Here is a 24,811-nt window from a genome sequence, read left to right on the forward strand (position 1 = left end):
TTATTTTAAATGATCATAGATATTTAGAGTTACTATTCCCTTCTATTTAAGGCATATTACATATACAGTGCTAAATCTTTGATTATGTATATAATCTCTAATTAAAACACTATTCCTATGAGGTCAATATAATGATGACCTACTTTACAAATATATAACAATGATTCACTTTACAGGGTTTCAAGAGACAGTCTCTGACAAAAATGTGGGGAGAATTATATACAGTCGATTCTCATTATTCATGGAAGTTATGTTCTGTAAAGCTGCTAGGAACACTGAATGAATGTTGAACCACTGCTCCTACAGGAAAAACAGGGCTAAGTTCCTTCAAGCCTCTGGTCACATTTGCATCAACTAATTAATATTAAAGCTTGTTTTACATGTGTTCTTGTTTAAAGACAACTTTATTTAATATATAGTTGATTCATTAACATTTGAACCCACGGCTAACAGCACAATAACTCAATGCCTGAAAGAAGCCTATCTAACACATGTATTTTCTCCATAAGGCACATCACGGCCTTCTCACATTTAGGAACGCTATATCAGCATTACATTTGGGGGCCAATTTAAACAGTGAAATTACCAACAAAAGGTACAAAAATGTGAAAAACGTGGCACTAAGTAGATTGTGAAAAGGACACTTGTTTACAGTATGAGAGCTGAAACAAGAAGGCAGAACATCACCTTATTCCACCTCAGCGGGGAACATGTGTGTAGGACGACTCAAATTTTTCACCATTCTGTGCATTTCTATGAAAGACTGAGAAAGTGCTGTGAGTACTAATTTTGGGGTACAAATACATTTATCAAGTAGGCAAATTCACAAATATGGAATTCGGGACTAAGGAAAATCGACTGTATAATAAAATCCTCTTTATAAGCTTGACAATAACCTTATATTTTACTCTAGTAATGAAAATATTCTTTAATGAACTGTTCCATATAATTCTCTAGAAAGTAATACATTAACCTTATGAATAGTATTATCCTAAATATCCAAGTTCATACATTGATGACAATAGGAGTTTTAATTAAATTTATAAGCAACTTTGAAAATTAGGTAGACTTATTACATATGCAGAGATTGCAGACTTACCTGCAGCTTCTAATAAAGCTTCCAGTCTGGCTTGTGTTTCCGGGTCTACTGTCCTCAGGTCTGCACCATCAGCAGTACCTGACAAGAGCAACTTGGAAGCCGTTTCCAGCATTGGATTTTCCAAATCATCCTGATCCAAAATGAAAGACTCCACCTAAAAAAAAAAAAGAAAAGAAAAGAAAAGAAAAAAAAGGGAGGAATGAAATGAGAAAGGGAAAGTGGGAAGAGAAACAAAAGAGAGAAAAAATATGTTAACATAAACATCAATGCAACGTAATCCAAAACAAATTCAGTGGGATAAATAAATGCAACGTAATCCTAAACAAATTCAGTGGGATACATAAACCTATTGTTTAACTAAAGGAGAAAGTAACATTTTTAAATTTAAGAATGCATTTAGAATTTAAGAATTAAGAATTTAAGAATGTATGATTCACATGCAGTCTAATTTTTTTCCCTGAAATCTTATATATTCTTTTCTATTCTAAATTAGTGGGGTGAGGATGGCAAAGGGGTAGATTATGAGATTAATGTTTGAAAACTCTGACTTAGGTAGAGGACTTAAATTAGCTGTTCGTAGGCGTTTTTCTCTCAGGACTCCTTTGTTACACTTATAAAGTACTGCACTTCCAAGGACTTCATATAAGGGTTAAATTTATACGTATTTACCTACCATATGTGAAATTAAACCACAATTTCAAAAAATTATCTTCATTAACATCGTCACAAGATTCAACAGAAAAGTTTTTAAGCTCTGGAAAACTGTCAAGCCCAGATAAATGCATTTCCAAAATTCTAGTTTGTACCTGAAAGCTTAATTTTATCCCTGGCACAAATACTGCTAATCATTATCCTTAAAGTGACAGGCTCATTTTTATCATTTCTGAGAACTTTTGCCAAATACACAAGTTTGATCAGTGTAATGTGTCTGTTAGTTATATTTTCTAGCAAAAATTGCATTTCATGGGGGTAATAAATGGATAATTCACCTCACACCTTAAAAAAACACACAAATGCTTTTCCTCCAAACACCATACTTTCACATGCAGAAGTGCTTTATGTGTACTTCCCATTTTGTCGCACACAACATTCATGTGACATGTATTCAAAAGTGGACATTTCATAAAATTAATATTTATTACTTCATTAAAATTATTACGGTGAAACTTTTTTTTTTAAACTGCTGAGTACATGGCAGTGAAGAATACAATGATACTAGTACAATTTAAAGAATTAGAAAATAAAAAATTACTAAGCCATGGGGAAAAAGTTTGTTTTGACATCCGTAATCAAAGTGCTTCTTTCAAATAGGTACTAAGATATATTCTTTCCTGTTTTCTGATAAAAGGTTGATAATTTTTATACACAAAATTTATTTAACATGATCAAGGAAAATTTCACATATCTAAGGTACTTTTAACACTGCAATAACTAAAAGTAATTACTAACCTAGAACACACAATTATACTCACATGGAATATCTAGATGTCAGGAATAAGAAAAAAAGCCTTAAGGAAAATTCTTAAACATCATAACAGCAGAAACTCACCTGTCTTGTAATTAGGCATTACTGCCATATTTGATCAACACATTCATTATGAAGGTTATTTGGGGGAAATATGTTTCTCTCCAAATTTCCTAAACTAATGCAGTTTAACATGAAATAACATTGCAGATTTCTAATGTTTCAAATACAAATAAACACAGAATACTCTGAAAATAATCTCAGTAAATATCTGAAAAATTTCACTAAATTTTACAGTATGTTAACTTTAATTAATTAGTAACAACTGCTAAGATGGAAGAGAGTTAAGAAAAAAAACAAGATTAGTTTTGTTTTTAATTTTAAGTTATATTTAAAGCAGTAGCAAAAGCATTGTGATACTTTGGGAAGTGGACTTTTGGCATGGTTTGGACATAGCAAGGTGTGATTCAAAATTATAGCATGGTGAAAACTATGTCTTCCTATCTTCGACCATGGTTGGGAAGATAAGTCTTTCTAAAGAAAAAGTTGCTTTGCAATAAAATTTTCTGTTAAAGATATTCTGAAAATATCTATAATTTGTAATCCATTGGGAGAAGACAAAAGAAAAAAAACAAAGAAAAATGAAAATAGGTAAATGAACAGATGAAAACTTAAATAATATTTTAGATTAAAGTTTTAGAAAGTTCTAACCATGCAATACTCATGCAAAACAATTTGTTTACGCCATTAATGGTACTCTCAATTCTATACTCAAATCACAAAATCATATGGAAATTTGGAAATGCAGGGCCATCTGGACCAACTATTATCATTTGCATTACATTTCAAAATAACTCTTCTTCAAAAGAGATATATTATTACTGCCATATTAGAGAAGGGCAGTCAATTTTTAATAAATTTATATTTATTTCAAAGGATAAGAATATATTATATTCTGATTAACTGGACATCAGATATACGATTCATTCAATTTAACAAATATTCACCACCAATTATATATTAGGTACAAAGCAGGATAGCCAAAGAGGATGGAAATACAAAATTGATTTTATTACAATCAATGTCTTCCACACACATACAAGAGGCAATTCTATGTGCAAACAGCTAACTATATCAAATAAGACTGAAAAACAGTGCTAACCAGATACTAATACAGTAATTATACAAAGAAAAAAAAAAACAATTCTGAATAAGAGCAGTAAAAAGAATAATGCTTAAAGAAGATGGGCCCTCAATACAGTGCTGAGAAGCTCGGCATTTATAAGGAATGAAGTACAGACATACCTTGTTTTATTTACCTTCACTCTATTGCACTTTGTAGATTCTGCATTTTTTACAAATTGATCTGTGCCAACCCTGTGTCAAGCTAGTCCACTGGTGCCATTTTTCCAACAGAATTTGCTCACCCCATGTGTTCTTATATATTTCAGTAATTCTCACAATATTTCAAACTTTTTTGTTATTATATTTGTTATGGTGACCTGTGATCAGTATTCTTTGATGTTATAACTGTTAATTCTTTTAAGGCACCGTGAACTGCACCCTTATAAAACAGCAAACTTAATAAATCTCATGTGTTGTGACTGCTCCACCATCCAGCAGTTCCTCCTCTCTCTGCCTCTTCTTGGGCATCCCTATTTCCTGAGACATAACAATATTAAAACTAGGACAATTAATAACCCTACAATGACCTCTAAGTTTCAACTGAAAGTAAGAGTCCTATGTCTCTCACTTTAAATCAAAAGCTAGAAATGATTAAGCTTAATGAGGAAGGCAAGTCGGAAGCCGAGACAGGTTGAAAGCTAGGCCTCTTGTGCCTAGCTTTCAGTTAGCCAAATGGTGAATGCAAAGGAAAAGTTCTTAAAAGAAATTAAAAGTGCTACTCAAGTGAATACACGAATGGTAAGAAAGCAAAACAGCCCTATTACTGATATGGAGAAAGTTATAGTGGTCTAGATAGAATATCAGACGAGCCGCAACACTCCCTTGAGACAAAGCCTAATCGAGAGAAAGGCCCTAACTCTCTTCAAATCTGTGAGGGCTGAGAGAGGTGAGGAAGCTGCAGAAGAAAAGTTTGAAGCTAGTATAAGATGATTCACAAGGTTTAAGGAAAGAAGCCATCTCTAAAACATAAAAGTGGAAAGTCAACACCAAGTACTGATGTAGAACTGCAACAAGTTAACCAGAAGATTGAGCTAAGATAATTAATACAGGTGGTTACTCTAAACAACAGACTTTCAATGTAGACGAAACCACCTTGTATTAGAAGAAGATGCCATCCATCTAGGACTTTCATAGCTAGAAAGAAGTCAATGCCTGGCTTCAAAGTTTCAAAGGACAGGCTGACTCTCTCGTTAGGGGCTAATGCAGCTGGTGACTTTACGATGAAGCCAATGCTCCTTTACCATTCCCCAAATCCTAGGGCTCTTAAGAATTACGTGAACTCTACTCTGCTTGTGCTCTATAAATGGAAAGCAAAGCCTGGATGACAGCGCATCTGTTTACAAAATGGTTCACTGAGTCTTTTAAGCACACCGTTAAGACCTAATATTCAGAAAAAAAGATTCCTTTCAAAATATTACAGCTCACTGACTATGCACCTGGTCACCCAAGAGCGCTCATGGAGATGTACAAGATTAATGTTTTCATGCCTGCTAACGCCACATCCATTCTACAGCTCATGATCAAAGACTGATTTTGACTTTCAAGTCTTATTATTTAAGAACATACATTCTATAAGGCTATAGCTGCCATAAATAGTGATTTCTCTGATGGATTTGGGCAAAGTAAATTGAAAACCTTCTGGAAAGGATACAGCATTTTAGATGCCATTAAGAACATGTGTGATTCATAGGAAGAGGTCAAAATTATCAACATTAACAGGAGTTTGGAAGAAGCTGATTCCAACCCTCAGAGATTTCAGTGGAGGTGACAGAAACACCAAGAGAACTAGAATTAGAAGTCGAGTGTGATGATGGGACTGAATGCTGCAGTATCATGATAAAACTTTTAAAGGTAAGAAGTTGCTTCTTACGGATGAGCAAAGATGCTTTCTTGAAGTAGAATCTACTCCTGATGAAGATGCTGTGGAGACTGCTGAAATGATAAAAAGGATTTACAATATTACATAAACTTCGTTGGTAAAGCAGAGGCAGGATTTGGGAGGACTGACTCCTAATTCTGAAAGAAGCTCTACTGTGGGTAAAATGCAATCAGCCTTGCATACTACCAAGAAATTGTTTGTAAAAGGAAGTCAATCAATAAGGCAAACTTCATTGTTGTTTTAAGAAATTGCCATAGCAACCACAATCTTCAGTATCTACCATCCTGATCAGTCAGCAGCTATCAACAATGAGGCAAAACCTTCCACGAGCAAAAAGATTATGACTCACTAAAGGCTTAGATGATGGTTAACACTTTTCAGTAATAAAGTACTTTAAGTGCTTTTGTTAGGCATAATTCTATTGCGCACTTAATAGATTAGTGTAAATATAACTTTTATATATACTGAGAAACAAAAAAATTCACATGACTAGCTTTATTGCGATATCCACCTTATTACAGTGATCTGGAACCAAACCTGCAATATCTGTATTAAGATAAATAATCAGTGTTTGAGAAAGGTAATAGAGGCCATGGGAAAGATGGTTTTGAATAGATGTCACGATAGACAAAAAAAATCTATTAGGAACTTACTTCAATATGTCGAATGAAAGACTATGTGAGGTAGGTGTGTAGAAAAGAGTCGATCTTTGAGTACATACTTTGAAAATGAAAATGCCAGCAACCCCAAATTTGGACTCTGACCTTTATATTCCTCATCCTCCCACCCCACCTCTCTAATTTATTACTACTCTGTAGCTCTAGGAACTATTATATTCATTTATCATTGAACTTCAAGATGATAATCTATTTCAAAAATGGTAATCTAGATCTTGACTATATAACATGTTTTTAGAATAACAAAGAATTTCCATACTTAGTCTAGGAAAATAAGGTGTCTTGAATCCAAAATTCACATGCTTAAAATCTGAAGATCTTTTAATCCAGTCAATGCAGAAAAATCCCTCCAAAACAATGTTTATGATTTTTCATGATTATTCCTTTTAGTAAATGTTACTGTTTGATTTTTAGAACCAATTTTGTCATTCCAATGACATAAAGTAGGTTTACAGATACCATTTAACTGATACCATTTAACCTACAAAAACTAAAAGTTCATTAGAACAACTTGAGGCTATTATCACGGACTGAATTACATAACTCAACTGTCATCATTTATTCAGTGATATTCAGAGAACGGGCTATGCAAATATAATTCAAGGCAACAACAGTTTTTGACTGTCGGTATTATTTATCAATTTGAAAACATCTGTTGCATATAAAATATATTAAATAGCTGCATATAAAAAGGTGGATATTAAAGTTAAGAAACTTCATTAACACTGATGAATAAATTCTTAATAGTTTGCATTATGACTCTCAAACAAGCCCCGAAAAAATAGGGTATTTGCTCTTCCTAGTTCTCTGAATACAAACACAGATTTATCATACATAATTGTAGTAATCATAATTTATTATCTTTTTGCACATGATCCTGAAACCTAATAAATACTTCTTCAGTCTATATTTTTTATATTCTTGATTAAACTTCAGCTAAAATACAATTCTTAATAAAGGGCAAATTATTCCAAAATTAAGATATTTGGGTATATTTTTTCTGTAGTATATATAAAATCTTCAGCAGAGACACTGAACATTGATCCATGTATATAATGAAATAAAATAAGACAAAATACAATAAAAAACCCACTTAAATTCCTTCTTATAAAAAGAAATGTCAATTCTGAATTTAGAGAATGTATGTCTTCAATAGCAAAAATGAATCCAAGTAAAGGACAGCCTTGAAATCATAAGACTAAGCAAACAGAGAAGAAGTTAGTATAATACCACCTATCTCAGGTAGTTGTTAGTAAATGATTCTTTAAAGTTAGGAAAGTAAAAGCATAATATACCATAATAAACATATTACTAAGATGTCAGATTATATAAAAAATAAGAAAGCCAAGATTGAATGAAATAATGCCAAAAGCCTATGTTAAGAGAAAGAAAGCAACTAGTTACAAATACTGCTCAACTCAATTCAATGCCTGGAGAAAAACAAGAATAAAACACATAGTTTTCAAAATGGGCATGAAATAAATAAAGAAAACTCAATAAATTAAGCTAAAGACAAGGGTGGGAGTGGGGGATATCAGGAAAGTACATCTTTGCCATAAGCTTTAATGTTAGGAAAAAGACCAAAGACCAAAGAGACCAAAAGATCAAGTATTATAAAAGTGAGTAGGAAAATTTCTCCTACTTAAAAAATAATGACACAAAGGTTAGGATTAAAAAAAAGAAGAAAAAACAATTATATGTATTTATAAGAGAAATACTTAAAACTTTTAGTTATAAAAGTTGAAAATAGAGGCATGAGAAGAAACTCCCATGCAAGGGTGCCATTAATATCAGTCAAAAAAATCATTAAAGGCAAAAAGCTTTAAATAGACAAATGATTATTTTATAAAAATCATAAACGTAATACACCAAAAGTGTGTAACAGCTCATCTTTTATGCACCTAGCAATATAAATAGAAACACATAAAGTAAAAATGCTATAAATATAAGCAACTAGAAAATTTATACAACTTAGGGGGAAATTCCCACATATCTATCTCATAAAATGAGTAGAACAAGTAGATTATGGAAAGATACAAAGGATTCAGAAATAAAACTAATGATTTCACTTATATTTCATAGTGAAATAAAACTCAGTATATCATAGAGAATACAGTCTTTGAAAACAAATAAAACCTGACTGTACTTTAAGCAAATAAAAATCTCATCAAATTAAAAAAAAAAAAAAAGAATGCAAGTTACATTGTTGGTCCATGAAGCTTTAAAAATACTAAAAATTAACAATAAAAGGAAGATAACCTTTTGAAAATTTAAAAAGAAAAGAAAAAAAAGCCTACTAATTAACTCTCAGAACACGAAGGAAATAAAACTTTAAATCGTGAGCATATTCCCTATGGGATTTGGTCATAGCTGTCTTTAAAAATTTAGAGCTTTTAATGTAATTATTAGGACATGAGAAAGATTTAAAATAAAATAGTAAACTAAAAAGCTTTGAAAATAAAATACAAATCAAAATATATCAACAGAATTTATAATGATAAAAAAATGAAGCAATTGAGAAGAGACAGAAGTAATTAATGAAACCAAAAACTTTTTTGGGTAAGTCTATTTATGAAAAATGAGAAAAAGAAAAAAACATTAAAATTAGAAAATTGAACATAATTATAAATCAATAAATGAGAAAGCTCAAATAAAATGGATGGTTTTCTATGAAAAAGAACTATAAAAATTAACTCAAGAAAAGGCAGAAACGTAACAGAATATGTCCATAGGAGCAATTTTTCAGTCTCAGACCTACATTTCAGAAGGAACAGAGCATTATTATATTTACAAAGCCCAGAAAATAGATGAGAAAACTCCCAGCTCATAAACATAAATAATCCTATTAGCAAACCTGACCAAGAATAGCAAAAAAATTAAAAAATAAAGTAAACAAAAACTTAAATAAAACAAACCATTAGAAAATCAAATCTGGCAGTTGTATAAAAGAAAACCACACAACACATACAAGAAAGGAGATAAAGAGAATACTAAGAAATACAATTAAATGGTAGATACAGAAATAATGATCTTCTCCTGCCTAGAATGCTTTTCTCAATGCTTTCTTTCGTTCTTCAGGTCTTAGTTTATATTTAATCTTCTCAAATAATACTATAAAAGCAGATACTCTTCTCATCTCTCTATTATATCATCTTTTTTGTTTTCTCTTCAGTACTCTCTCAGCCTCCAATTATCTTGTTTTTGGGTACTTGCTTATTTTCTCTCTTCTCCATATCAAAAAAGAGATGAACCATTTGGAGTTACTCAAAGCTATCACCAGTGTGTGGCAAAATTCCTGGAACAATGCATATCCAAATAAATACTTGCTGAATAAATATTAAAAATGAAAACATCATGACCAATATTAGATAAATGTATTATGTAATTCATTAAATTATTAGAGGTGAAAAGAATATGTATCATCTCAGCAAAAACACACGCTAAAACAGAACATCCATTACCATGAGCCAGGAAGGAAACTTCTGTTCCCGATAATGTATTCTACCAAAAATCTAAGGCATATATAAATGTAAAACTTTAAAAATAAGGCATTCCATTTAAATCAGAAAAGATGCCCAAATCGGAATTAGTCATAAATAGCTCTGAAAACCTAACCAACATAATACAACCAGAAAGGACAAAACAAACAAAAAAGCCCTAGAGAATTTAAAATACTAACAAAAGGAAACAACAAAATGCTATCATTTGCAAAAAACATAATAATAATCCTTCCAGAAATTTCAAGAGAAATCAACTGAAAACTAAGAGCAACATACATAAATGGTTAGATTTCCTACAGACTAGCAATAACTAATTGAAAAATAAAATGTAAAATGGAAGAAATGAAGTAATTCACAATACCAAAAACTATAAAATACCCAGGAATAAACCTAACAAGAAAAGTGTAAGACCTAGTTGAAAAAAAAAAAAAACTTTAAAACTTTACTAAAGGACATAAAAGAACACCTGAAGAAATGGAGAGGCATACCATGTTCCTGGATGGGAAGACTCAATAGTGTAAAGATGTCAATTCTCCCCAAATTAATCTGTAAATTCAATGCACTTCCAATCAAAATCCCAAAGGGATTTTTAATGGAACTTGACATGTTGATTCTAAAGTTCATCTGGAAGAGAAAATACACAGAAATTGCCAAAATTTTTGTGAAAAAGACAATGGGGAGGGGTGCCCTACCAGATGTCAAATATAAACTGACAATAATCAAAACAATGGAGTATTAAATCCAGAATACATATATTTTGGACTTAAAATATGATAAAGGTGGTTATCTCAAGTATACGGAAAAAAAGACATTTTGTTCAATATATATTTTGGGACAATGGTTATGAAATTGGAAAAAATAGTTAAGTCCCCACCACAGAATATATAAAAAAAAATTCCAGATGACTTAAAATCTAGAAACATAAATAAAACTAAAGAAGCAGTAGAAGAAAATATGAGACTAAATTACTATAAGAAGGCTCTTCTGCAAAGACACAAAACCCAAAAGCTAGGTAGGAAAAGACTGACAGATTTTGACAGTATAAAAATAAAAAATCCAAAGATTCCATCAAGTAAGACAATTGACTGCTTAGAAGAAAATATTATAAAATATAATGTACATCTTATAAACAGAAAGATAAAGAAATCCTGAAATTTCAGTAAGAAAAAGACAAACCCACAATGGGCAAAATATAAGTAGACAATTTATATGAAAAATTACAAATGACCAATAAATATGCTGAACTTCATTGGGAATCAGGTAAATACAAATTAAAATGAGGTAGTACTTTTCATCCAATAACAGATATTGTCTAATATTTTGGAGGATAATTTGTAAGAACTTAAAATCAACATTTAAAAATGCAGTTTTCCTTCTAGAAATTTAGTCTACAGAAATACTTGTACATGTAAGCAAAAAAAAAAATGTAAAAGAGCATTCATTACAATATTGATTATAACAGAAAAAAAGTATAAATATTCCATATGCCTACCAACTGAATTGTGAAGTAAATTATATTGTGAAATAATAAACAGCTACCTCAAGAATCAAGTAGATTTATACATAAAGGTCTATACCAAGCCTAATGAATCTGTCCTGCTCATTCTTTCCCATCACTTTTCATCCCTTTAGCTTTCATTAATTACCTTTATGAAACTTTTCAAAGGTGACATTTTCCAATTTGTTTATTGTCTTCCTCTTATTTGAATATTGTTCACTTGGGCAAGGACCCTATTTTGTTCCTTGTTCTATCTTTTGCATCTAGAAAAGAGTCTTACATATTTGGTACTCAAAAATATTTACTGAATGAATACACAAATATTGATGCAGAAAGACATCCACATTACATTAGGTGAAAATGCAAGTTGCAAAAAAGCAAACATAGTATCTATTTAAGTTGATTTAAAAAAAACAAAACGTATGCATATGCAAAAATACAAACGAAAATTTTCAAGATGTACAAACCCAAGTTATTAACAGCAGTAATCAAAGAGTGAAATAAATATGAGAATTTTACTTCTTACTTGTCTGTACTCTTCTATATTGTTTACTTAAAAAAAAATGACCACATTTTCCTAGCAGTGTGATTTTAGCAAATAATTTTTTAAAAACTACTTTAAACCTTCAAAGGAAAATATCAAGAATAATCTAACAATTTACATATTTCTAATGAAATTTCTAAGAGCTATCATTAACACTTTCTCCTATTTTGAGATATATAGAATTAACTTGCTGGTATATTTAATTCAGTTTGAAGTATGCATATCCAACCTAATTATTTTTAAATGGATGAAGAAAGTCTTGGCATCAAAATTAAGTCATAAGATTCAATTAAAGTAACTACTTATTTTCTCAACAGAAGCAAAATAAGGAAAATATTGTATCCTCTTCCTTCATTCTTCTTCCTTTTGTATTCAATAAAATGTTTTTGAAAGTCGGGTTTATTGAAGTATAATTTAGAATAAAATTCACTCACTTTTTTAGTTGTAGAAATCTATGAATTTTGACAAACATTAGTTATGTAATCACCACTACAATCAAGATAAACAATATTTCTAACAGTCAAAAATTTTTCATATTACTTTGTAGGCAGTCTAATAAGCCCCTACCACTACTCTCTGCCCCAGAAACCAAAATGTTTTGTTACTTTCATTTATTTTCCAGAGTGAAATGGAATCATCCAGACTTTTAAGTGCAGCTTCTCTCACAAATGCATAATGCCTTTGAGATTTACCCAAGCTATAGCATGCATTAGTAGTTCATTCCTTTCTATTAGTGAACAGTATTTCATCATGTGGATGTACACAATTTGTTTAGCTATTCACCAGTTAATGAACATGTACAAGTTTTCATTTTTTATGTGGACATGTTTTCATTTCTCTTGGGTAAATTCATGAGGAGGACATGTCATATAACAAGTATATATTTAAATTTGTAAGAAACTGGCTTTTTCAAATGACAGTACCATTTTGCTTTACTACCCGCTTTCAGTTTATTTTTGTCATTGTTTTTGTTTTCAATTTCATTGACTTCTGCTTTTATCTTTATTACTGCCTTCATTCTGCCTGCTTTGGTTTAATTTTTTTTTTTCCCCTGGTTTCTTAATGGAGAACTTCAAGACAATAATTTGAAAAGCTTTTTTTTTAATATAAGCATTTAGTGTTATAAATTTCCCTCTAAGTAATGCTTTAGCTGTATATCACAAATTCTGAATATTTTCTAATTTAAATATTTTGAATTCTTACATTCAAAATATTTCCTAATTTCCCATGTGGCTTCCCCTTTGACCCATATATTATTTTTAAGATGTACTGTTTAATTTCCAAATATTTGGGGATTTTCTAGAGATCTTTCTATTTCTGAATTTTAGTTTAATTCCGTATGGTCAGAAAACATACCATTTTTTAATCGAAGTAAAAATATTTTTGAAGTTCATAGGAATAAACAAAGTTAATAGAAAGGTAATTGACAAAAAGGCATTCTGTACCAAAAATGAATGCTTAAAAATGGTTAAAATGGTAAATATGTTATGTATATTTTATCACAAAAGAGGAAAAAATAATTGTTGGTTTGTAGATTTAACTATTCAATAAACACATCGAATTTGAGAAGATCGTTAAAAAGTCAATTGAACAGAAAAACTGCTAGTACTCATATTTCTTTTAAATTGAACAGAGGAAAAAAATGATTACTCCATTCCAAGAATCCCAAAATCTTAAGGGTGGAAAGAATCTTAAAGATTGCCTTGTCACAATGATAACCTATTCACATGGTTATGTCTTGAAGATTTATATCTTTTTCTAACTCTTAAGTTTCATATTTTCATATATAGCCTAATTCTATCATTTATTATGTATTTAATTGCATTTGAGGATCCTAAACATTTCCTTTTTCATTTAGTCTATGTGCTGTCTTCTGGGTCATTTCTTTCCTGTCCAGTTCACAATTAAATGTGTCCATCATCTAAAGTATTTTCTAATCAGGGCCTTCTGAGCTTCTCTCCTTTCATCAACTCATATAAATACTGTTATGTCCCCTTCATTCTATCTCCTGCCTTTTGGTTTCTTTAACTTACACTAATGTCATCTATAAACACAAATTTTAACTAAAGCCTATTTCACTGATAACTTTGAAATGTCTCTCTCCCAAACAACCTTCTCTGATGAGTTGCAGCTCTCAATTAATGTAAACTGCTAGAGATCTCTTCCTGGATGTGCTATAAACACCTCAATTAAACACATCTTAACCTGGTATTTTTTTGTACTCTCTTGCTCATCTCCAAGAAAAGAAAGCACTTCTTCTTCCCATATTTTTATTCAAAGGAAAATATAGATCTTGATCTTCTCAATGGCTCCACTGATCAGAGATAATATTGTACAGAGGGTAGCAACAGCAGAAGATTTCTAAAAGACTACCATCATCCAACTAAATTATTGAACCCTATCATAATTTTATACACACACACACACACACACACACACCCCTAAAACTTAGTCAAGCTCAAAAAATAGTCAGATTTCTAAGTATTCCAATCTCCTTTAAAATATAAGTCAGATTTTGCCACACTTTTGTTCAAAACTGTCTAAATGCTCCCACTGCACTTAGATCAATGCTGAAGTCTTTACAACATCCCAAGATGACCAGGATTACTATATTTCAGTCACTTACATAACCCAAGCTCCAAGAACACAACAGATACTCAATAAAATAGTTGCTGAACAAGTAATTTCCAATATTTAGATGAGATCCAACAGAAAAGAACATTCTTCGCATATCAAACAATGGTGAGCAGAAGCAATATTAGAGCACTAGATACCTGCTCATCTGAATTAAGTATATATGTACCATATGTGATAAATTAAGTAATTATCAAAACAGTATATTATTTATTCTTTGACTTGGTGTATTAACTGTGTTAATATATTTTGCATTCAGCTCCTGTTATTTAGTGGTACAAAATCAAAAAATATTGGGGAAAACTGTGTACGAACCAATGTAACCTCAGTTAGTGTCATCATTTCTCTAATTTTAGGGATTCAAATATATCATCTAAATAAAAAATTTTTGAAATTACCCCCAAGGAAACAAGCATAAATTAAAATTGCCCTAAGCAAACTGAAACTATGGCTATTCCAACTACCTACTAACTGCATACGAGCATTCACTTTATAAAAACATTCAATAGAACAGAATAGTTTTACTAAAATATCACTGACTGACCCATTACTAGAGTCATGACGATAAAATAATATGAATTATTTAGTTAGCAATAAAAAGAGTTAAGTCTATATACTGAAACCCGTAAATTGTCCAAATACTATTTACTTTTTCATTGCAAATGAAAATTCTGCAATGAAATTTGGCACACTGCAAACGTACATCAAAGTAACTTCCATTTGATAAGGAGATTATTTAAGGATAAATCTACTTGACACTCAAAAGTTCCAGAATTCCTAAGTAGCTAAGTAGTCTATATGGTATCCTGGCAAAACGGCTTTGAAATACTATATGTATACTCAAATTTCACCCAAAAGCCATATTTTTACAAAAGAAAAGACAATTTGAACGTTGACAGTCACGATTCAACATTACTACCTCAAAAATTCCTTTGTATGTACAGTCTAGTGACAGAGAAAGAAAAAAATTGAAAGATAATTTACATTAGTATAGTACAGCTTCACACCAAATCACAAAGGAGATTAAACCAAGATTATAAAATTCCTTTCATTGGACATCTAGCCCCCACTACACATCCCCCAAACAAAAGCAAAGCCATCCTTTCTCCCCAAAATGATACCCAAATACAATTCTCTATAAATTACATAATATATGAGTTCTGAGCAAAACAAATTACAAATTTTAGGAAATGTTATGATTAAACATCCTGGCTAAGGAAGGTGACCTAAAATTTGTAACATAATATATACACATACAAGAATTTGAAGAGTTCAGTATCAAAACACTTAGAACTCCTACTCCAAGAGAAAATTCAAGAGAAAGTGGCTAAAGTACTTTCTAAAAATTCCCCATTCTCTTCCCAAGATATCTCATTCTATTCATGAATTCACTTGCCCCAAATTATGGCTCAAGACTATGACAACAGGACATCAGCAATCATGCCACAGCTACTGAAGTCATCCACGTCTATTCTGGGCCCTTTCTTATAAGTTGCTAAAAAACATGGTCTAGGTGGATGGATGGATGGATGGATGGATGGATGGATGGATGGATGGATGGATGATGGTGTGTGTGTGTGTGTGTGTGTGTGTGTGTGTGTGTACGTATGCACACGCATGCAAGGAACAAGTAGACATGGAAAGTAAAAGAAGGAAACCAAGGGAGGACAAAGAGAAAGTCAGGCTACCATGTACCTCCCAGCAAGAAGTCCTCTATTTAAATGAAGAAAACACTGAATTTCCCATTATCTTATATAAAACATCCTCATTAATTCTATCCCTTCTAATCCCCTTCAGAACATTAACTATAAAGGCATACCCCCGGAAATTGATAATTACAGTTCCCTCTGCCTGAAATTTACTAAGATTTTCAACACACAGGTTTCCACTTAAATTTTTAATTCCTCAGAGCGGTATTTTCTCACGCTATGGACGACAGCTCCTCCCGTCTGTCATAGTCTACTCCATTAACTCAGCTTTATTTTTTAATAGTATTAATGACTATATAAAATTGTATTACTTATTTTCTAGATTAATTATATATTGTCAATCTTTCCAACTAAAATGTAAGTTCTATGAAAGTAGAAAAGTCATCAGTTTTTTCCACTGCTGTAGTCTAAGCCAAGAGCAGTACAAGACACCTAAGAGACATTCAATAAATATTTGTTGAATGACTATATATCACTAAAGATATTTAACTTTGACAAATCCTTTATTTGGAGACCCTAAAATACATCTCTATGCCTCCCATATTTTTCATCTCCTTAAAAAGTTTCTCACAACAGAGTATATCTTGAAGTGTATCTTTTTCATCTAGAGTACTATTGCAATGAAAATTTATATTGGTTTAGTACATATATATACACACATATCCCCTCTTTAAAGCCAGAAAAACATTAAAAATCAAAAATGCTCTTGTGCTAACAGAGATTTACTTATATTTTTAATCCATCATGAATTTCAGAATCCCAAAAAAAGAAACACAGAAGAGCTTTTGTCTCTGCATTGATTACAGAATAAAATAGGTTTGGATTACAAAATAAAATAAAAACAGGAGAAATAGTTTCATCCAGATTATTTAAATATTGAAAAAGTCTACCATTACAGATTTTTATATGACTCTCCCCATCTAAAATTTTTTCTACAAAGCACCAGTCAGTTCAAAGGTCTGCTTCCATCAGTATTTAATAAAGAAACTTTCCTCCCTTAGTGTTAAGGACCAGCCCTATTTATGTCGCTGCCCTCCCGCCCCCACCCCCCCCACCCGCCAAATTCTTATGCTGAGATCCTAATCCTTTGTGAAGTAATTAGGATTAGATGTCATGAGGGTGGAGCCCTCATGAATGAATGGAATTAGTGCCCTTATACAAATCACGGGAGAGCTTGCTTCCTCTCTGTTCTTCACCACATGGGGGTACAGCAGAAGTTGGCAGTCTACAACCTGGAAGAGGTTCCTCACCAGAACCCAATTCAACACCATGTTGGCAACCTGAGATCTCAGAATCCCAGCCTCCAAAACTTTAAGATACAAATTTCTGTTGTTTATAAGCCTCTCAGTCTAAGGTACTTTGTTAGAGGAACCCGAACTGACTAAAACACTTGGAGAGTTTGGGGGCACATTGCATTAAATTCTCTTTATCCACAATCTTAGAGTAGTGGCTCTCAATTTCAGCTGTACACTAATATAAAATAGAAAAAGTACCGATGTCTCGGTCATGTCCTCAGGCATCCTGATTTAATCCTTCCTGGGCATGGATTGGGCATAAGGATTTTTAAAAGCTCCCTAGGTAATACTAAAGAAAGACCAAGGTTAATCCACTGCTTAAAAGATAAAAATTAACAGATCATAAAAGTAGTTTATTATATGAAGATAAAAATAACTTCTCTTAATTGAAAAGCATTTAGTCATCCTAACTACTATTAGCTTTTGTTTACATTCAAAAATAATCCAACATTTTATAAGTCACATGAAAGACAGAACCTTTCTCATGCTTTCTCTTAGTTATTAAACAAACACATCAAAATACCTCTAAAGTACTCAGCATTATGCTAGGCACTGATGAATAAAACTAGATTCTTTAGTAATCAGGCATCTACTTCTACCTTTCAGGTGTCCGTACCTATGATCACTCTCTCCTTTCCATTAGGGGTTGCACTGTATCAGAGTACAACTCTAATGCTAAATATATACCTTTTGAAAGCTTAGCTACAGGTTTGCTGGATGTCAAGCTCTGTTTTTACTCACGGATTATTAATAAGACTCAGTCAATCCTAGTAAAAAAGAAATTCATTCTGTAAAGAATAGATATCCCAAAATACAAAAAGTATGACCATACTAATTAATCATCTACTTAAATGGTGCAGGCGGGGGGTGGGGGGGGTGGCAGCGGCGGGGAGTTAAGATTCTTATCACATCATGTATTACCAAGTAAAATAAATCCTAGCAAGACTGGATTAAAAAACATATAGATTAATATTATCTTATCTCCAGAAAGGGAAAGATTTTTCTGAGTATAAAACAAGAGAAAATAATCACAAAGAAAAATATGTGCTTATATAAGTTTTCCCCATAATACCCTTAACGAAAAAGGTAAATAAACTCAGAACTTTTTGATTACATTTGTCAAAGATTCATATAAGTACATATTCTCTCAAAAGATAAAGCCACACTTCCATTAACAAGACAGCCAACAAACATTTAAAAATTTTTAACAGAAAAAGTGAAAAAATCCAGATATCCAATGATGTACACACAATAAGTTATATACTCAAGCTAAAATATTATGCAATTACCAAAAGATTTTTGAAAAAATAAATAAAATAAGAAAAGCTCAAGACATGATATGTTATTAAAAGTTAGGACCTAAAATTCTCAAGACTAATAAAAATAATTCAGACATGGACATAAAGATTGAAATATAAATATTAAAATATTTGTGTTTTTCCTTTATGCTTCAAAATCTTTACAATAAATAGGTATTCATGTAATTAAGAGGAAAAGTTTCAAAATCCATATCCCTTGTGATCTAGAAACCTACTAGAATTTTCTGAAATTAGAAGAAACACAAAAATACTCAATGCAGTATTATTTATAATGACAAAAGAAAAAATATTAATCTGACATATTTAAACTGGTACTTCCAGCAAATATCAGGACACAAAAAATATAAATAATGTGTGAAGAGAAAATATCAACGTATATACTTTTATTTAACATGGTCCCAATGTTAAAAATTTGTATATATCTGTATTTGCATAGAGAATAGACTGAAAGAAAAATACCAACATATAATATTGTTCAACTTTCTCTGAATCATTCTGTATTTTCCAACTCTCCTACAAGAGTATACAATTAATAAAGTTTTCTGTTCCAATCCTAAAAGCTGTCAATAGAGTGTGTGCCATTAGTAATAACGTGAAACAGTTTATTTAAAATAGCTTCAACATGTATTCACTTTTTCAAACACAGGCAGCTGAGAGCAATTTTTGAAATTTTTCACTAAATAGGCTTCCTTAAAATATACTATGAAATATAAGTATATTAGATACTGCTATACAAACATGGTACACTAGCAACAGTTAACATTACCAGTCATCTGTGGTAGGGGCATCTGCAATAGAATTGCACTGACACCATATCAGTTAAGTACATATTGCATGTACATGATATAAAATGACTTTACAACTAAAGACATGAGGGCTATCAAGCTGTGGCACTCTAATAGCCATGAAAGATATTTCACTGTAAATTTGTCACAACTTACTTGGTCTATTTTAATATAATTCTCTCCACAATATAGTACTTTAAATACAGTTGACTATATGGTTTACAGTCATGACAAAGTAAATGGTACTTGACCAAGCTTCCTGTCTCTTTTCAGACAATGAATAACAGGCAAAACAGGAGTATGATAACTCAAAATAAACCAAGAAGTAAACCTTACTACGTCCTAATCTTCTTGCCTCATCCAGCAGTATTTGAGGAAAATAAAGCAGATAAGTGAAGTCTTACTTAGTTCAGGAGACAACGATCGGAAACTGGAGCTGAGAAAGCTAAAATGTGTGAGGCAGAGAACTGGAGAGAAGAGCTCGGAAGTAACTGTAAGCTAAACAATTATAGGAGCTCCCATTGAGCTGGAATGCATGGAGATCCAACCAGCCAGAGAAGAGGGATTATACTGAACAACTGGGGTATTTAGTAGAGAATCCAAAAAGGCTGCATATAAGAGTAGGGCTACTTTAACTTTAGAGTACTGGCTAATAGAAAGGTGCCATAACAATGCTTCAAAACAAGCCTTAAAAGAATGAATCTGATTCATAAGTATCCTAACCGCTAGCCAAAAATAAATCCAGTATTCTCTAAAGAAGGACAATAACAGTCAGACATTCAAAAGTGTAATGTTAAACCACCATAAAAATTACTAGACTTGCAAAGGAGAAACTATGTCCAATAACCAGGGGAGAAACAGGTATATAGAAACAGATACTGAAATAACAGACAAGGAGGACTTTAAAGCTCTTTTAAATGTGCTCAAGGATTCAAAGAAAAATGTGAACATAATGAAGAAAGAAATGAAATCTGTAAAAATAAAGGATCATAAAGAATTTTCATAGCTGGAAAAATACAGTATTATTTGTTACAAAAAAAAATTCACTGGATGGCATTGCAGAAGAAAAGACCAGTGAACGTGAGACAGAGCAATAGAAATTATCCAAATTAAAGCATGAAGAGAAAAGAGACGGAAAAAAAATTGTACAGAGGCAACATTACCTTTAGGAGGATATAACATAGCATGTGATTAGAATCCCAAGAAGAGAGGAAAAGGGAGGTAAGAAAAAATATTTGAAGAAATGACTAAAAATTCTCAATATCAGACAGAAAAATATAAACTCGCAAATCCAATAAGCTCAACTTCAAGCAAAATAAACCCAAATACTGAGGCACGTCACAGTAAATGTATTAAAAATCAGTAATAAAGGGAAAAAAATCTTAAAAACAGCCAGAGGTAAAAAAGACATTAGAACAAAGGAAGAAAGACAGGAATGATTGCTTCCTTCTCATCAGAAAGAATGAAAGCCAGAAGACAAAGGAAAGACAATTTTAAAGTGCTGAAAAAAGATCTTTCGACCAGTGAAAATAGACTGCAAACATAAGGGGCAATACATTTGCAGACAAAATCTGAGAGAATTTGTTGCCAGCAGAGGTGTACTATAAAAAACATTAGGGGAAATTACTCAAGTGGATGGAAATTATACAAGTAGATGATATCTGATTAAACTGAACTCACAAAAAGAATGAACACCAGAAATGATATAAAAATGGTTGTCTTCCTTTTCTTCATTTAAGAAAATATATTTAAATAATAGTAATCCATTCAGGACATTCACAATATATGTACAAATAAAATATGTAACAATAATCCCAGAAGAGACATAAGGGGAGAAATAAAAAATACTGGTATAATGTTCCTAAAATTATATATGAATTGAGATATTATTATGTGAAGGTAGTTTTAAGTTAAAACATGTATAACTGCAAATCCCAAAACAACCACCCCCAAAATAATAAAAGAGGTAAATAAGGCAATAGAGTAATAAAATGGAATACTAAAAATAATCAAATAAAAAACACAAACAAAGGGAAAAGGAGCAGTAACAACTGGGACAAAGAGAAAACAGCAAGATGGCAGACTCAAACATAAAATACTGATAATTACATTAAGTGAAAATGGACTAAATACACTAATGGATTAAAAGGCAGAAATTAACAGTATGGACAAAAAAGCAAGAGCTAACTATATACTGTCTACAAGAAATACATCTTAAATATAAAGACAGAGAATGAAAAATCATCTTAAAGACTGAAAATAAAATGGATAAATTTCATATTAGACGATCCAAGAAAAAAGAGAAAATGCAAATTACCACTAGCAGGATTGAGAGAGGGAGCATTATCACAGATCCTACCATCATATAAAGAGTAAAAAACTATTATGAACAAAAATATCAATTAATTCAACAATTTAAGACTGAAAACAGACAAATTCCTTATGACTTATAAATTATTAAAACTGACAGAGATAAGCTAACTAGCTCTAGATCTAAAAAGACATTGAATTTTTAATTAAAAATTCACTCCCACAAAATACTAAGTACAGATGACTTCACTGGTCTCTCATCTAAGTACTAACCAGGCTTGACCCTGCTTAGCTTCCAAGATCAGATAAGATCGGGCATGTTCAGGGTAGTAATGGCTGTAGACTTCACTGGTCAATTCAAATAAACATTAAATTATATACAACTTTTAGAAAATAGAAGAGAAAGCTATACTACAAATCGCTTTATGAAGCCAAAATTTCTGATACAAAAAAATAGTCAAAGGTTTTACAAGAAAATTAAAGACCAATATGCCTTGTGAAGAATCTTTAACAAGATATTAGTAAACCAAATCCAGCCAAATCTAAAAGGGGTCATACATCACAACCAAATGCAGTTTATCCAAAAATACAAAGTTGGCTTAAAATCCAAAACTCAATAAATATAATTCAGAAAATAACAGAATGGAGAAAAATTGTATCATCTCAAAAGATATAGATAAAAGCGCCTGATGATTCAATACTCTTTGATGATAAAAATTTTATCAAGCTTCAAATAGAAGGGAACATCTCAATCAGACAAAAGAAACAAGAAAACACGACAGATAATATCATACTTAATGGTGAAACTGAACCATTTTCTCCCCAAGATCAGAAACAAGGCAAGTCACAGGTAACCAATTCCATTTTTACTGGGCAGTACGGCAAGAAATAAAGAATTAAAGACATAAAGAATCCCAGGAAGAGAGGAAAAGGTATAGACGTGAAGTGGGGAAAAATAGTTTATTTAGATACATTAACCGTGTATACAGAAAATCCTAAAATCTACCAAAAAACTCACCACTAACAAACAAACCCTGATGGAACTGAGTGAATTTCAGCAAGTCTGTAAGATACAAGGTCAATATAAATATTCACTGCATTCCTTATATAAGCAACAAACAACTGCAAAAGAAAATAAAAAAAAAAAATGAACATTTACAGTAATTTTAAAAACTATAAAACTTAGGGGATGAAGGATATCAAAACATACCACTCCATAATACGCCACTTTGGCACAAGGACTATTTGACTGAAGACAACTGAGAAATAATAGCAGATGAAGGAACTCTATGCCCTCTCCCTTTCTCCCTAAAAACAGGGTATGAATTTCCCTTTGTGAAAGGCTCCCTCCTGCCCTATCCTGTACTAGGAAGAGAAAGATTCAATTACTGGAGATGACTCTATCACTGGTGATGGTTCCTTCTTAAGTCTGCATAAGAAACCTTAATAGCCTTTATCTAGCATTAGTTTTTCCATATATCTACCTCCTACAATTTACCTCCTAGAAGCCCATATACCTTTTCTTTTGGCTAGTCACTTCATAATTTATCAATCTTTGTTAAAATGGTATACAAGCTCCCAAGCCTAACAGCCTTCTTTGGGTTTTCACCTCTTTTCTGAGGTTACCACACACATGTTAATACATCTCTCCTGTTAATCTTTTATCAGTTTATTACACTAGAACCAATCACTGAATCTAAAAGGGTAGAGAGAAAGTTTGTCTTCCCCCACAGGAACAAATTTAACAAAATATTTGCAAGACCTGAACAGTGAAAACTACTCAACAGTGATGAAAGAAATTTTTTTTTAAATGTAAATAAATGGTCATCACAAGGATCAACATTACATTTGCTGTACGAAACACATTTCTAAGTCTGATGTGGCCAAGGATCCACGAGTTTGCAAACTCTGCTCTGCATGTTCTACATTTTATCCTTGGAACAAACCAGATCATAAGAAAACTGAGCCCATTTTTTTCTTAACCCAAAAGCATTTATCAATAAATCCTCCACTTACATTTTGCAGAAACAATATGAAGTGTGTTTATTTTCAGAATGCCAAAGAAGTTACAACATATAGTACATCCATCATAAGCGCCCAAAAAGAAAATTTTTCTGAGATAAAAATTGCTCAAAATATATCAGTTTTCCAGATCATCTAGTATGTCCATGGAGTTTATGGACAACACAAACCTCAGAACACATGAAGTTTCTAATTTGGCTCTGGTTGCCAGTTAATTTGATCTAAGTTTAGTAGTTGTACATTAGATATGCATTTCTGTATAGTAGTTTTACCTCTCGTCTTTTGTGTTTAATTTTTCTAGGGTATATACTCATAAGCTACTTCAAATTATTTTATATAAATATATAAGTAATCTTAATTTAAAGAGAACCAAGATACCCATAGTCAAGAATTTACCAGTTAATCAAGGACATAATAAGAGATCATAAAATATTTTAAATGAATGTAGTCTCCAATTACTTATTCCGAGCAAAAAAAAGGTGGGAGGTAATAATGAACATGGAAGACAGACTAGGGAAAGAAAACCCTAGGGAAAGAAAACCCTAGGGAAGAAGTAGGACTTTGAAGAGTGAATATATCAGTGAAGAGGGTAGCAGGCAGACTAAGTAAAAAGTAACAGGTTATTAGAATATAACATAAAAGTAAGTGGTACAAACTAAATATGGTAAAGATATTGGATGGGTAGAAGGAAGTCATATAATGGGTCAGGGGCAAAACTGATCTTGGATTTGGTTCTTAAATGAGAAATAACACTGTAAACAGACTATAAACCTTTGCAATATATGGAAGATACACATCATCTCGAAGTTATTAAAGCCACTACCTTAAGAAATCTAATTATAGACTTTGATATCTACAAGGAATCTTAGAGAAACTATATGGTACAACTT

The 24,811-nt window shown here is 31.7% G+C and overlaps 1 protein-coding gene across 6 annotated transcripts in view; it reads right to left on the reverse strand.

Annotated features, from left to right (window-relative positions):
- ANKRD17 (ankyrin repeat domain 17) overlaps window positions 1-24,811 on the reverse strand; it is a 139,109-nt gene that overhangs the window by 74,500 nt on the left and 39,798 nt on the right. For 5 of the 6 annotated variants that reach the window (XM_039845414.1, XM_039845419.1, XM_039845415.1 and 2 more), the window contains exon 2: window positions 1,100-1,253. In XM_039845414.1, coding sequence (XP_039701348.1) covers window positions 1,100-1,253 — 154 coding nt within the window. Of the gene's footprint in view, window positions 1-1,099; window positions 1,254-10,293; window positions 10,313-24,811 lie in introns of those variants that run through there. The other variant, XM_039845417.1, reaches the window with a different exon arrangement.

Source organism: Pteropus medius, unplaced genomic scaffold (genome assembly GCF_902729225.1).
Source record: "Pteropus medius unplaced genomic scaffold, Ma_sr-lr_union100, whole genome shotgun sequence".
NCBI classification, from domain to species: Eukaryota; Metazoa; Chordata; class Mammalia; order Chiroptera; family Pteropodidae; genus Pteropus; species Pteropus medius.